Source organism: Neofelis nebulosa, chromosome 1, assembly GCF_028018385.1.
Source record: "Neofelis nebulosa isolate mNeoNeb1 chromosome 1, mNeoNeb1.pri, whole genome shotgun sequence".
Classification (NCBI taxonomy): Eukaryota; Metazoa; Chordata; class Mammalia; order Carnivora; family Felidae; genus Neofelis; species Neofelis nebulosa.
Window position 1 is genome coordinate 161,996,081 of NC_080782.1, and position 16,007 is coordinate 162,012,087.

A 16,007-nucleotide genomic window follows, 5' to 3' on the forward strand; every position below is an offset into this window, starting at 1 on the left:
TCTGTGTCCCGTCTGATACCAGGCCTTTATGGGCTTTGTGTTTTGCAAATATTTCCTGTCGGTGGCTCATCTTCTGACTCCCTTAACAGTGTCTTTTGAAGAGCAGGAAAATTTAATTTTAATGCAGCCTAGGTCAGTAGTCTTGTCTCCCACGGCCAGTGCTTCCGGTGCTGTGCCCAAACTCTCATGGCCCTCCCCACGTTGTGTGGATTTTCTCACATGCTACCATCTAGGACTTCCACAGTTCTGTGTTCTACATTTAGGTCTATGATCCATTTTGAGTTAATTTTTGTGAATGGTGTAAGATCCATGTTGGACTCATTTTCTGTAAATGGACACCCAGCGGTTTCATCACCTTTTGGGGAAGAGACGGTCTTTACTCCATTGTGTTGCCTTTGCTCCTTTGTCAAAGATTGGTTGACCATCTTACATGGGGGTCTATTTCCAGGCTCTATGCCGGTCGATTGGCCACACTATCCTGAGTGCTATGGCTTGACATCTGGTTTAGATGTTGGGAGGCATCAGCTCTCCAACTTTGTTCTCCTTCAATATTGTGTTGGCTCTCTGGGTTTTTGCCTCTCTGTACAAACTTTGGAATCAGCGTCCTGATGTCCACAAAATAACTTGCTGGGATTTGGATGAGGATTTGGTTGACTGTATAGATTGAGGTGGACAGAACTGACATCTTAATGACGACACTAAGCCTCCCCATCCATGAACACAGAATGTCTCTCCGTTCACCTAAATATTTTCTTTTATCACAGTTTTATAGTTTCCCTCACATAGATCTTGTACATATTTTGTTACACATATGTGTTTTTCCGTTTTCTCATGCCAATGTAATGGTGTTTCTAATTGAGAATTCAACTGTTTGCCGCTGGCTGTGCTCTGCTTGTGAGGTTTTGTTGGGATTTTTCTTTGGCATTTTTCTCTGCAGACCATCATGTCACTTGTTAACAGCGGTTTCTTCCTTCCCAAACTGCGTATCTTGTATTCCCTTTCCTTTCTCACTGTTATTAGTGAAGACATCCAGTAAGACGCTGAATGGGAACGGTGGCGGGGAAACTTTCACTGTTCTCGACTAGGGTGAAAGCATCTCTTTTTTCATCATTAAGAACGATGTTGGGGCGCCTGAGTGGCTCAGTCGGTTAAGCGTTTGACTTCGGCTCAGGTCACGATCTCACGATTCGTGAGTTCGAGCCCCACATCAGGCTCTGTGCTGAAAGCTTGGAGCCTGGAGCCCACTTCGGATGCTGTGTCTCCCTCTGTCTGTCCCTCCGCTGCTTGCACTCTGTCTCTCGCATTATCTCAAAAATAAATAAACATTAAAAAAAAATCTTTAAAAGAACGACGTCAGCTGCGGGTTTATAATAGATGTTCTTTATCGACTTGAGGAAATTCTCCCGTGTTCCTGGTTTGCAGAAACTCTACATCATGAATAGGTGCTGTGTTTTGTCAAGGACACACTAGGGTTTCATTTGAGTGCAAACAAACTGAGAACCAAAAAGCAGGTCTCTGGGTCAGGAATGTAGCTGCAGACACTAGCAGAGGGAGGGGAATTTGTGGCTCCGTCTTTACCTCGGTTTCTCAACCAGAAACAAACAACCCCCCCCCCAAAAAAACCAACCCTGACTGCCAGTTCTCCCAAAGTATCAGCAGTGTCTTCTCCGCCCCCACAAAAAACCAACCAAACCAAAAAAAAACCCAAAAAACCAAAAAACATGATCTGAATTCTTAATTTGCTGCCCTACCTCAGGATACTCTGGCTATTCTATGGAGTTCAGAAAGTATTTCCTCTGGGGGCGCCTGGGTGGTTCAGTTGGTTAGGCGTCAGACTTTGGCTCAAGTCGTGATCTTGCAGTTTGTGAGTTCGAGCCCCATGTCGGCTCTGTGCTGACAGCTCAGACCCTGGAGCCTGCTTCCGATTCTGTGTCTCCCTCTTTCTCTCTGCCTCTCCCCCACTCATGCTCTCTCTCTCTCTCTCTCTCTCCCTCTCCCTCTCTCTCAAAAATAAACATAAAAAAAATTTTTTTTTAAAAGAAAGTATTTCCTCTTTATTCTACTGGAAAACACATGGCCTTTGGGGTCAGACCCATATCAAACCCTGGTCCTGACACCTAAAACTCCAGTAAACTTTACTGAATTATTTGAATTATTTAAGGACTGTGTTCCAGTTTTTTTCACGTGTAAAGTAAGTACCACAGCACACACCCAGAAAGAATGCGGCAGGGATCACAGTTCTGGCTCCAACTGGCACTAAAAAAATAACAGGGACGTTAAAATTGTATAGCTTGACAAACAATACAAACACAATCAATCTTCTTAAATTTTTAAGAAAGATATATATTTTTTTCTCTTAAATGGGCCATAATGAGTCAGTTACTTTCCACTAACTTTTAAAAGGAGATGAAAAGAAACAGAAGCTCGTACGTAGGAACAGCATTTACGTCTCATGTCCGTGTTTCTGTGACCAGCCTAGAAGGATCCTTTGTTCTTCTCGGATTTCCTGACCCAAAATGGAGCTGTCTTCAAGGCCCTACCCTGTGAAACCAACCTCATTTCCCAGCCCGTACTGACTGCCCGCCAGTTAACCAAAAACTTCCCCAAATACTTGTAATGTGTTACTTGGTAGCAAAGTCACATGAATGGAAAAAGGTCCTCCTGGAAACCCCATCCTCCACCTACCAAAAAATCGAAAGATGAAAATCAAATGCTGTAGAGGACGTGCCTCACCAAGTGTGGGGTAGAAAGTGGACGCAGAGATGAAGCCAGCACTGCTGCCCGGGGACAGCCACTGACACTGGTGAGAAGGATGTGAGAGATTATCACATCACTGACTTTTTACATATTTTTGAAAGTTTCCACATTAGAAAGTTTTCATCTTACGTATAAGAAAATAAAACAGAGTGTCATCCACTGCAATCCTTCCAAGTGGGGAGTTTTGTGAAGCCTGGAATGCTACGTGTATATCTGGTCTTGTCCCGTTTTAATGCTACCGTTTCTGGACTCCTTATGGCTTCCCAGATTCTAGAGTGCAAGGGAAGCAGCCCAGATTTGGGCTTGAAAGCCACTTACATGATTGCTGAATTCTAATCAGGCAGGAGAGGCCACACGGCAGCTCAGACATTACACTTTGTAATCTTCTTACTGCGTGGGATAAATTACTACAATAAGTCATTACTGTGGATGGTTAATGTGGTTGAAAGGAGGGTCACTAACTCCTGATGGTGTGTGACAGGGTGAAAACCCGTGAAATCATTTAAGTGCGTGTGACTGTGCAAACGGGTCAGCACCATGTGGACAGAAACCGTAAAAGGGGCATCTGACAACACGTAAGAGCCGACGAGCTGCAGACGGCTTCATCTTTGTTAAACAGTGGGTGTGGAGAGTGTGGACACGGGCAGGATGTCACATGCAACTCAGACCTTCCACGTTATCAAGCGCCAGCTCCCCGACCCAGTCCACAGACTGCAGGTGCCTGGTGTCGGCCGTGCCAGAATGAAGTCCTCGCTTCGCCCCTGCAGACCCTGCGAGGAGTCCTGAGTCCCACAGGACGGCCCCTGCTCTCACCTCTGTCACGTCGCGGACACTGAGCACCACGGTGCGTGTGCCCCATGTCACAGACGCCTCCCGAACACCCGGCTGTCTGTGGTGGTGGCCATGGTTCTATTCCCGCCGGGAGTGTGGCTCAGGACAAAACACAGCCTGCCGGTCTGTCCCAGTCATGGCCAGGAAGAAAAGCCTGGACAAGCCCGGCACCGCTCTCTACCCCAAGACGGGAACACATGGACAGCACCACGCGGTCCTGACTGTCAGGTGCCTCAGAGCAGCTCCCCCACCGTGCTGTCTTGATGGCCCTGACGCCGTCCCGCAGGCCAAGCGAAGCTCCGTGGAAGGAAATCCACACGTGGAGCTGGGCTCTCTCTCTCTCTCACTCACGGCTGGGAGAACAGGACGTGGAAACGAGTCATGCCCGACTGGGGTCATTAGGGTTACACGCTGAGCAGACAGTGTGCTGGGCCGGCAGGAGGCGGTGCCAGGCCTGTGGACATGAGGGTCAGGGTCAGGCTCGCTGCTAAGGCTTGGTTGTGGGCTCTGTTCTCAAGCTGTTCCTCCTCCAAGGGGCTGGGCTCCTGCATGGCGGTGGCATCACGAGGTTGCTGTGGAGCAGATACGATGCTCTCACAAGTCCTAGGACCACCATCTGCCCACGTGTGACTGGCAGACGCTATCCTCCCTGGCCAAAAGTCACAAGTGATGCAGCTTTCTCGAAAGTACACAATGACCGCATAGCCTCAGCCTAGTATCAGATTTGTGGCGTCCCGAGGGCAAACTGGGGGCCACATGGATGTTGTGTCCCATGTACAACCTTATGGAACTGATGAGGCAGCACCCGACCTTCTCCCGAAGCCGGATCCACTCATGCTCGAGCTCAAGTCCTGGTCACGGGGCTCTATGTGTCGTCAGAAGGAAAGGAAAAGGGACGTGCTGGGGACTCAGTTCTTGTTTCTGCTTCATCCCAGGCCCCTGCCCAGTGTGTCTCCCCCAGAAAGGAAACGGAACTCCAATCACTGCCGACGTAGCACCGGCACTGCCGGGAAAGCACGGCGAGCTTGGCAATTTTGCCCCTGGTGTAACTTTTCACACAGTAAAAGCTCTCTGATTAAATGCAATCAGGCTTACTGAGTGGAGACTTCTGTGCATGGAAGAAGTCTTGCCCAGCAGTCTTTTCTTCTGACAGAAATGTTTTCTTCCCAAGGAAACACACGTACGTTACAGCAAACATTCTCCAGAACTGTTATAAACTCAGGTTTTACAAATTCAGTTCTTTTTCCCATATGTTCTGAGCCATCTTTTTGTTTTTAATATTTATTTGTTTTTGAGAGAGAGACACAGAGAGACAGCACGAGCGGGGGAGGGGCAGAGAGCGAGGGAGACACAGAATCTGAAGCAGGCTCCAGGCTCCCAGCTGTCAGCACAGAGCCCGATGTGGGGCTTGAACTCACAAACGGTGAGATCATGGCCTGAGCTGGGGTCTGATGTTTAACCGAGTGAGCCACCCAGGTGCCCTGTTCTGAGGTATTCCAGGCCCTGTTCTGAGGGGTTCCTGCCGTCGTCAGGAACCGAGGCAGCGTGGGGGCCCCGGTGCGGGAAGGGCAGGGGACAGTGGGTGCCACTGCAGGGGGAGCAAAGGCGGCAACTCATAGAGCGTGGAAAGAAGACGGGACACCTCAAAGTCACCGCAGGAGTATTTGAAAGGAACAAATGGAAATAATATATTGGCTGTGACACTCGAATCAGGACAGAGTCGGGAACGGCATTTAGAAATCACCGAGTCTGGTTCTCTCCCCTGAAAACAGTGACAGGGGCGCTGGTCATAAACAAGCCTCCTTCAGCGTCCAGCTACCTTCTACCATATGCCTCAAGCAGGCCCTCAGACCACCCCAACCAGGTGCTTTGTTTTCCAGAAGGTTCTCCCGCTCAGTCCTGGGCAGAACTTTCCACACCAACCCGAAGGGATGGGGGCTAGGACTCTCAGGCCAGGCTTTGTCCCTGGAGGGGGAAACCAGCCGAGGCGGGGAGCCATTGGCGGCCGAAGCGCCTGACAAATGTCCCGGGATGGACACTGGGCAGCGTGGGCGGTTTCGTGGCGCCACCTTGACGCGCTCACACGGCACCCGGGTCGTTTCCAGCGCACTTCCCTGACTCTCGGTGCACCTGTACCGCACAGGGGCTGACTGTTAAGAATCGTTAGAGAGTCCTGTTTAGGGGGGGCGAGTGGGGGTCTCTAGTGAGAGCGCCACCTGAGACTATCGGGTTCACACAGGTCCCGCTGCCAACACCTGCCTGGGAGCCTCCTGTCACTTATCCGGCTGGGCAACAACATGCCACACTCATCGCTTGGGATTTTCCTGATGAGCAACTCTGGTGACTAAAGCTATTATGGCTGTTGTCATTACTGTTGTTTTCTGTGGCAGTTTTAAATAAAATAGTTCCATTAAAAAAACTGCCTTAAAGAGAAAGGCTTGTCTGTTCTCAAGTCTTCTTAATTTCAGATGCTCTGATAGTTAAAAAAAAAAAAAATGTGCTACGTCCCCCACACGGATGTGCGCATGGGACATGCGCCCGGGATCACGTGTGTCCCCCACACGGATGTGTGCACCAGGACACACAGGCACGTGGCCAGCCAACACACACATGGCAGAAGCAGGCCTCATATGCCCTGGGGTCATTAAAGGGAGGTGACGGGAATGCGGTCTGTCACCGGCTGTGGGGACAGGCGTGGGACACGCGTACCAGCCCCACGTGGACACCCACCACGGCGCCGGGTGGCAGGCAGCAGCGTGGTGATAGCCCCGGGAGGAGGGCGGGTACCCGCCACAGGGACACAGCTCACCTTGGAGGAGACGATTCTGTTGTCGGGGTGTCTCTGCGGGATGTAGGCCTCAGCACCTGGGGGGGGCTCCCTGTGCCCCACGTAGATGGTCCGGCTGTCCACGCAGTTCTCCTCGCCAGCACACTGCGGAGAACAGAACGCCGTCAGCACAGGTGACAGCCCCTCTACGGAGCGCAAGCTGTAAGGCGCGTCCTCGCTCATGGGAAGAGCGGGCTCCCGTCACTCTACCCCCACGGGCTAAGTTCCTCAAGGAACTGGGCCGAGCCAGGCGGTCTGCACCTGAAAGGGAAGCCCTCACAAGCTGGTGGTCATGGGAACGAACGTGGCTGGGCTCATACACAGACAGAAGGCCCAGCACAGTCCCGACGCTTCCAACAGGAAAGGCAGCCCCCTTAGAAATGTGGTGGTGGGTCTTTAACGAGAGGGTAAAACTGTGAGTTCACGATGGAGCTGCTGAGCCGTTTCGGGTCCCCCTGCTCAAGGGCCCTCCTGGGAAGACAGGAGGCCGGTGTCTGACTCTACTATTCAGTATCACGTGCGCGAGGCACCCGGTAAATGTCTTCTGACAGGAGAACCTTTAAAACACCGAACCAGACCCTGTGCCTTCAGCACGGAGGTACCTATGACACTGCAGCCACAGATGAGAGACTAAAATGCAGCCCCATACAGCAGCCCGCCCCCGGGTCCTGGCACCCCCAAGACCAGCAGTCCAGCCCAGATCCTGGGACCCCCACCTGGCAGCCCAGCCCTGGGTCCTGGCCCCCCCATACAGCAGCCCAACCCCGGGTTCTGGTCCCCCACCTAAGACCAGCAGCCCTGCCCCGGGTTCTGGTCCCCCCCACCAAGACCAGCAGCCCTGCCCCGGATTCTGGTCCCTTTAGACCAGCAGCCAAGCCCCGGGTCCTGGGACCCCCATATAGCAGCCCAGTCCTGAGTCCCGGGACCCCCAATACAGCAGCCCAGTCCCAGGTCCTGGGACCCCCCCCATATAGCAGCCCAGCCCTGGGTCCTGGCCCCCTCCATACAACAGCCCAGACCCGGGTTCTGGTCCTGCCAGACCGGCAGCCCAGCCCCAGGTCCCGGAACCCCCAGACCGGCAGCCCAGCCCCGGGTCCTGGGACCCCAGACTGGCAGCCCAGCCCCAGGTCCTGGGACCCCCAGACCAGCAGCCCAGCCCCAGGTCCTGGCCTCACACTCCGTCAGCCTGTTGGGGTACAGTGAGCCATGGGGGGGAGGAAGTGGGAACACCAGCACTGCAGAAGGTCAGGGTGACGGGACAGGAAGAAAGGCGGGTCAGGTCACAGCTCCAACTCAGCTGTCACTGAGACATTGGCCTCAGGCAGCCTCACGGCCCCTGAGGACAGTGACAGCCCCTCACTCATGGTGGCTGACGAACGAAAGCGGGAAACGAACAGGAGCGGGAAGAGAACCACATGGCTGTGGGGAGCCAGAGTGTTCCGCCCGGCGCAGCGCCCACCCTCGCTTGTGGAGCCAGGTGGACGGGGTCACACAGGCCAGCAGTGTCCCTGTGGGCTGAGGCGAGGACAGCCTCACGTCACACTGTTTTGCTCTTGTTGCTTGCGTGGCATGGCGTGGGCCTACCTCCCAGCTTTGCGGGGTCAGAAGTCTACAGATGTGCCCCCAGCACCGCGGGGTCCACGGTAGCCACCCGCACGCACTTTCCCTCCATGCCTTCTCTAGGGCCTGGCTTTGTCGGATGTCCACGCGGTCTGAGGGCAGAGACCGACTCGGTCCCCAGAACTCCACCCGTTTCCAGAGACATGCGGCAGGGACATGGGAAATGGTGCAAGATCGCCGGAAGGAATGGGCTGGGCCCCCAAACTGCCAGGAACTCAGATGTGGCGCCCCAGAAGCCCATGATGCAAGGGCCAGGCCGTGTCCCCGCCGCCCACGGCCTTTTCTGCTGCTTCCCCGTCCAGGTGAGGCCACCAGTAACGGGTGCTGACACAGCGGCATAAGAGCTTTACACACAAATCTAAGTCCTGGACATCCCTTCATGCTCAAGACACAGCCGCGGATGCTTCTCATTCCCACGGATTCCGGAACTTACGCTGAAAAGGAACACATAATAGGGGAACCGGAAGGGAAAGAAAAGCATTAAAACATGACTTGTAACACAAAAATGAGAACCCCGGGGGCCCTGCTCCTACTTCAAAGCCAGCCGCTAGGCTTCAGCCACAACACCGACTCTGGAAGCCCCGATCCTCCCAGACAGGGGACGTGTCTGCGGTGCGTGGAGGGGGGTCTCCTAGCCGCGTCCAGCCCACGACTTTACCTACTGCACGTCGGGACACTATGTCCACCTGTGGGACAAGACCAGCCCAGAAAAGTGACTGAACACCAACAAGCACTGGGGCTTGCCTATGTCACTGCAACAAAAAACCCATTTGGGAGCGAGCCACGTACTTACTAGATGAAAACTAGGCTGTGCGTAAGGAAGCTACATTCATGCTGTTCCCCAAGGAACAAAAAGAAGCAATGACCCACAAGCTTCGGCCAGACCTGCTGCTTCTACAAATAGACTACGAGTCGGTGGTGACGTTCTGCTTCCGGCTGACTCTGCTCACCAAGTGGTCAGTGTAATAGTGCCCAAGGAGGGACACCAGGGAACGGCGCTTACAAGGGGTCTCGTGTGTGGCCCTGACACACAGGAAGCGTCTTTGGGTTCAGACCAAGACCCAGGTGAGTTCCGCATTCTGTTCTCTGCAAAAATGTCCAATTCTGAGGAAGCTAAGACCAGGTGTGCAAAACATATAGACAACACATCCAACAAGACGCCCCCGGAGAAAGCGGTTCACGATCACGCCCACATCATGCGTGTGCCCTGCAGCTGACCGGCCCTGTCACTATGGACGTGTGATTCAACATTTCTGTGTCCGCTTCGTCAGCAATCTTCTGCTACTCTGCACACTTAGTACCTATTAGCCCCAATTACACAATTTCTTTTTTTTAACATATGTTTATTTTTGAGGGGGAGGGACAGAGAGAGAAGGAGACACAGGATCCACAGTGGGCTCTGTGCTGACAGCAGCGTCTGACACAGAGCTTGAACTCACGAACCGTGAGAACGTGACCTGAGTTGAAGTTGTTTGCCTAACTGACTGAGCCACCTTGGCGCCCCTCGCCGGTCTTGAACCAAGTATGCGTCACCTGGTCTGTTCTGCAACTCTGCTGAACACAAAAAGGCAATTCTGTCACTGGGAGCCCTGAGAATGAAGGTGGGGGTTGTCACAAAACCTCCTGAGGGCAGGAAGACGGACACGCCAGCCTCTCTTTCTAGGGACTCGTCTTGGATGGGACGCCCTCCGTGACATGAACCCTGGAGCCCTGGAGATGGCCAAGGACACTCAGCAGCAGTACAGGCTCCAACACTGATCGTTCCTTGTCAGTGCCCTGGCTGCACAGGGGGCACCTGCACGCCCACAAAGGCCAGCTCCAAGCCCACTCTAAAGTGTGCACCTGACCTGTGCAGCAGGCCCCAGCGTCCTCGTGCCTCCAAGAGGCAAACCCCACCCCTGCGCTGTACTCACCAGGAGCACGGAGCCCCCCCCCCCCCCCCCCGGCGGGTCAGAGGGGGAAGGAGTCTCTTCCTATTTCCACATGAATGAGATTGTCACCTACAGGAACAAGGGGGCAAACGCCTAAAACTACAACAGGGGGCGGGGGGGCGGGGGGCTCGGTGAAACTGTTGGGTGCAGGCTGCTCCAGGTGGGCATGCTGTTCCAGAAACGAGGCACCAGGAGGAACCACAAACAAGGAAGCCTCTTCAGCAGCGAGCAAGACCGGAGAGCAGAACCCCCGCATGCCATGGGGCTCGGCTCTCTCAACCTGCGTAACCACTGGCAGATCCGGGTGTGAACGATGCGTCCTCTGAGGTGATGGTACAGTACCCTGCGGGTCACATGCCCCGGAGGGCTCAGCGCTTCTGTCCCACTGAGCTGGGAATAAAAAGTCCCACCTTTGTTCCACGGCACAGAAAACAATGCAGACAAATTGACCGTTTCACTAACATACGCAGTACATTTACGTCCAGTCTAGAAAGATGCAGGCAGATGGTGCAGTTTATTCCAGCAGACTGTGTGTCACTAATGGGCTCTTACGATGTTGGTTGTTGTGTGAACGTATTCTCTTACACAGAAAGGGTGTTAAATCCCGAACACATGTAGCCATGACTCGGTGGACAGAAAGCTTATGGCAACACAGCAAACCCTCCGTCGTCCACTTCTGACCTTGATAAAGCAGCTGACTCTGAAACGGTTAAATTCACCAAAGATCCGACATTCAGTCCATTCACATCACTGAATGGATATTCAGACAAGCTGGGAGGCAACAGAGCACATTGGACGTTCACCATCACGAGTGGGTGTGAGGTACAAATCGGAACCACGAGGACACGGCACTTCACGCCGCCCCCCTCCCCCGCCACCGGGGCAGGTGCAGGGGGCTGGGGCCTCACCATCATGGCGGGATAGTGGAGGGGACAGTCCGCCACTTCCCCAGGAGGGTGAAGGTGGAGTCCCCAAGCGACACAGAGATCCCACCCCTGGTTTTGCACCAAGAGAAGTGAAAGCGCAGGTCCACATAAGCACGTACACACACGTGTGTCCACAGCAGCATCATTCACAACAGCCGAACAGTGGAAACAACCTGAATGTCAACCGCCCACACAATGGACTTACTACGCAGCCATGAAAAGAGCACGCGCTATAGCACGGGTGAACCCTGAAAATGCACGTAAGGGAGAGAAGCCGAGAGAAAAGGCCACGTGCTGTAGGGTTCCATTCATGCGAACTCTCTAGGACACGCAAGTCCAGAGAGACAGGGTTTGCCAAGGGCTGGACAAGTGACCACGGGTGGTTTCTTCTGGAGGAAAATGTTCTGACTGGGGGCATAGCAGGCGCACAGCACTGGGAACACGTTCCAGCAGACACCGACGAGTGTCCACGCAGAAGGGTGGCCCCTGGGGTGGGTGGGTTACACGTCACTGGCAATGACCGATATACATGCTTGAGTGAGCGGCATGCGGCCACATGCACATGAGGTTGCCACTTGTCATTCCGGGAACACGTGGGGAGTGCCGTGGACAAGGGTCACGCAGCTCGTGCACACACCCACCACACGCACAGTCCTGTGGCTCCAGCTCGTCCTCCTTCGTCCTCTTAGTGGGAGAGGCCGTGCTTGTGTCTGAACCTTTTTCCCCTTTCCAGCCTTCCCCGCAGATTCTACAATCAGAAACCTTGTAGGAAGTGAGAAATCCAGCAGGGGGCATGACACAGTGGGATTCATACAAAAGACCTCATGTCTGTGGTGCCCGGTTCGTGCTCTGTATGAGTCTGTGGGCAGATGATGAGTCACCCCGGTGATGCGGGGGGTGTGCATCTCCCGTGCACCCCTGAGAGCCACAGCCTCAGACAAGACCTGTCAACGCTGCTCCCCTGGGGGCCCCGGTGGCAGGTACAGGGCAGGGGCTTTGGAAGCTGTAAAGCTGGACCACCGGATCTCACCGGACCTGCAGTGGCCAGAGCCCCAAGGCACCTGCTCAGAATCCGAACCTGCTCACCTGCCTGTCACAGGCAGGCGTGTCTGCAGAAGCTGTGGGCGGGCGGGGGCAGCGCTAAACATGCCTGTCAGCTTCTCCTGTGACCGTCACATGGCCAGAAGGGAGCAGACAGGGAGGATGTCGAAGGGTCGGGGAAGGAAGAGGGTCTGCAGGGAGCCCGCAGGCAGTAGCCCTGGGGCCCCGGAGCCTCCTGGAAGATTCCGCATGAGGCTGGAGGACACAGTCTTCCTGGAGCTGGTGGAGGGAGCACGTGCAGACAGCAGGAAGAGAAGCGAGGTGCAACCACTGCCACCCCCCCCCCCCCACCGGCCAGCCCAGGAGAGGAGGCAGCCCCACCCTCCCAGAAGGCAGCCGCTTTGAGAAAGGGTCACTGCAATGTCACAAGATGAGAGCCATGTAGAAACTGTCAGAGCCCTCGGAGCCTGGAGCCTGTTTCCGATTCTGTGTCTCCCTCTCTCTCTGCCCCTCCCCCGTTCATGCTCTGTCTCGCTCTGTCCCAAAAATAAATTAAAAAAATTAAAAAAAAAAAAAAAACGTTGAAAAAAAAAAAAGAAACTGTCAGAGCCGCTCTCTGAACGCTGACCCAGCTTTCCGAACAGCCTGCAGGGCTCCTTCCTTTGATCCTTCTTTTCTGAAGATAGTTCTGACATTGGGGTTGAACCTCTGCTGCCTGAAAATCCCAGACATGTACAGGTTCACGTGTGTGGTGGCACTCTCTCTGACAGTATGGTGCCTGTATCCGGCGGCCGAGGGCCTCGGAGACAGGCCGACCACAGGCTACACTCTCCATGATTGCCGCAGTCCTCTAGGCCCAAGTGACACTCGGTTCCATGAGATCCAGGGTGCAGGCTTGAGTGTGTCCTGAGGCATTCAGTTAGATCCTGACTCCTGTCTCCTGGACCCCCGAGCACTCCTATCTTCAAGCAGACTTTGCTAGAACCCGCCACTTGACAGGGAGCAATCCCAAACCAAGGGCTACCGCCATGTGGGCCTGGACCCCAACAGGAAGACATCAAAATGGTCAGCAGGATGGCTTAAACAGGGTTCGGTGTCAACCGTCTTCTTGAAAATGAGTGATGACACTAGACTAGGTGACCGCGTGGCCTTGCCCACAACTAACAAAAGGATCAATGGAGCAGAGCAGCGACTCTGAGGTCAGGCAAAGGCCAGGCCACCAAAGACTCTCCTGCAATTAAGTGTGTGATCCTGGTGAGAAAAGGAAGGGTCCAGGCCCCGTCCTGTCCATTCACTGATTGTGCCATGTGGACAGACAGTGGAGTGTCAAGGATGGATTGACAAAGTACCTGGAGGCCCGTCTCTACACAGATGCACAGATTTCAGCACAAGCCCACTGGAAGAAAGAAAGGAGCCTTCGTCCAGAGCTGGCAGGGTGCCCTGCACGTAGGAGGTGTGGCCGGGGGCAGGACCGAGCTCCAGGGATAGCCCCACCCCTGGAAGTGGGGGCCAAGCATCAGAGGTCAGTGACGGATCCTGATCCTTCTGGGCTGAGGGCCTGGCACAGGTGTGGTCAGAGCTGCAGTGTCCAGCTGGCCTGGCCCTTGGTCCCCATCACTGAGCACTGTCTACTTTTCCAACCACTTTCACTCATATGGGGGCAGCACCCATATGAGCGACTCAGACACAGAAAACCACAGAGCGTAGAAATTAACCAGCAGATTTAGCGTGTGAACATTTTTGCCATGTTTGTACCACGTGAATTTTTTTCAGAAATTAATTAGAAATTTAGGAGTCTGTCCACCAGTGCCTCACCCCCTCAGCTATAGTATCCGGTTCCCTCACTACAAGCAAAATAAAATCTTAAACCCGTGTCTGTTGTATTTGCACGAGAATCACGGCTTTCTTCACCTTTTCTGAAAATTATCTCTCAACTATGGGGGGGTGGGTACTCAAGTTCGTGACCCTGACCCTGAATGAAGTTCAAGTACAGTCCTGGGGTTTGAGTCACCAGGTTCTGGCTCTGCCTGAAGGTCTCACTCTCCAGGACAGAGCACAGAATCAGGACCAGGAATGTTCCAGAAAATAAAAGTACAGAACCATTGTAACAGCTGGCTCATCGCACGGCCATATCAAAGAAATGAAGAAAACCAGCAGGAAAGGACGTAAGCCTGGCACAGCCGCCTGCCTCCCTTGCCGCTCCCCCAGACCTCAGGTGGCAGACAGCAGCAAGAAGGCCAGCTTTGCCCCCCATAGGCTGTCAGAGGCCACACCAGCCACACCCCTGCCCTCACAGCAGGAAAGGCTCCCGTGCCCACCTGCTCCCCGGACACAGCCGCTGGCTCTTCAGACTCCCTCCCACCCCTGGTGGAGTGAACTCCCTGCCTTGGGGGCTGTGGTCATAGAACCAAGTTGGGCGCCTGCCACAGGACTCATGCTACAAGCTGAGGAAGGGGGTTGGTGACACGTTGGTGAGGGCACGGCCTGGGGGAGGTGGGCAAGTCTCCGGGGAAGACGCAAAAATGCCCCAAGCACACTCAGGGATGCACGCGGGTCACAGGGCTCAGGCCAGGCTCTGCCAAGGAGGGGGGACAACGGGAAAGGCCCTTCTCACTGCCCTCCCTGCGGGCGCCAGACACCACCTTCCTGCGTCAGCTTCAAGCCTCGGGGGCTCCCAGCACCTTCAATTAAGAACCAGACAAACACAAAGCCTGACACAGAGCAGCCCCGCAGCCCAGCAGCTAAGAAATGGGACGCGTGTCAGTACCAGCTCCCCCCAACCCTTTTCTGGAAAAAGACTCATAAATAGCGAATCCTCCCAATCGGCCCGGACACAACCACATCACACTTGTTTGTCTCGTGAAGAAGATGCAGGGGCTTCGCAGACCTGCCAGATGGGGCGGGTGGTCCCCACAGAGACAGCCGCACGTCCCAGAGCAGGGATATGGGGGCAGAGCTGGTCCGCGCTGCCCAGTGCGCTCACTTCGACTCGGCCACTGCCCCACTGCCCATGGTCATCCGTGCCGCCCAGCAGCAGGTGACCTCAGCAGCAGGTGACCTCAGTGTGCACCACCTGAGGGCAGATCGTCGCCGGTGTCCCTCAAAGTCCAGTAGGATGACGTCAACCCTGAGCAACAGCACCCCACCCTAGCAAGGAGGTTTTCCAAGGACGGCTTCCCTCCATCACCGCCCCTCCGGCTGTTTTCTCATAACTCCTCCTAAGAAGTTCTGGGACCTGCCCGCGAGTACTGAGCAAGACCTGGCCTTTAGACTGAGAAACCAAGTCACAAAACCAGTGGAGTCAAGTCTCTAACTCCACGGAGGGCGATGATTCCCCTCACACGTGCTCAGAGTTCTGATTCCCAGATACATGATGACGACAACAATCCCCAAGGGACGGGCAGAAGCCACCACCTGCTGAAGTCTGGGCCCACGGCTCCCACGTGGGACAGGTCGGACGCTGCCGTGACTGTGACTGTGCCCGGCACACGGTCAGGCTCCTCAAGAGCCGGGTGCCTTGTGGCCAGCACAGGGCGTGACAAGAAAGGTTTGCAGAAAGGAGAAAATCATATTCACATCAACCTGACCGCGAACCCAGGGGTTTTCAAACTCTTCAAAGCAAGAAATACATTTTAGTAGGTTTTAAACCAATGGTGACCAAGGGACATAAATACAGGAAAACGAGACATAAGGGACCCTGCTCTCTCGTGTTTCTCGTGTTTCTCGTGTTTCTGGTAAATGTTGGCTTTCCGCTCACTGCGCTGCGGCCTCTGACTTGGGAAGGGCTCCTCACACCTCCCAGCGTGTCCTCTGAGAACGTTGGGTGCTCTGCATGGGGTTCAGATGTCCTCTGTCTGCAATCTGTGCATCAGAATGCCAATCTCCCTAAGGGTCCTCAATTAAGGTAATTTCCGGAACAGGGTCTACTTTATCTTCCCCCACGGTATCCTCATCTCCCCATTTCTCCAAAATGTAATCAACAGGGAGACAGGATGGCTCCTGCCCATTCTTCTCACTAATGAGCCTCGAGGCACCAAAAGCCTTGATTTTGGGCGGGACCTCTGACTTTTCCTT

The 16,007-nt window shown here is 54.4% G+C and overlaps 1 protein-coding gene across 3 annotated transcripts in view; it reads right to left on the reverse strand.

Annotated features, from left to right (window-relative positions):
• Positions 1-16,007, reverse strand: part of ATP11A (ATPase phospholipid transporting 11A) — a 123,997-nt gene that overhangs the window by 58,943 nt on the left and 49,047 nt on the right. For all 3 annotated transcript variants that reach the window (XM_058742190.1, XM_058742195.1, XM_058742204.1), the window contains exon 2: positions 6,398-6,520. In XM_058742190.1, coding sequence (XP_058598173.1) covers positions 6,398-6,520 — 123 coding nt within the window. The remainder of the gene's footprint in view (positions 1-6,397; positions 6,521-16,007) is intronic.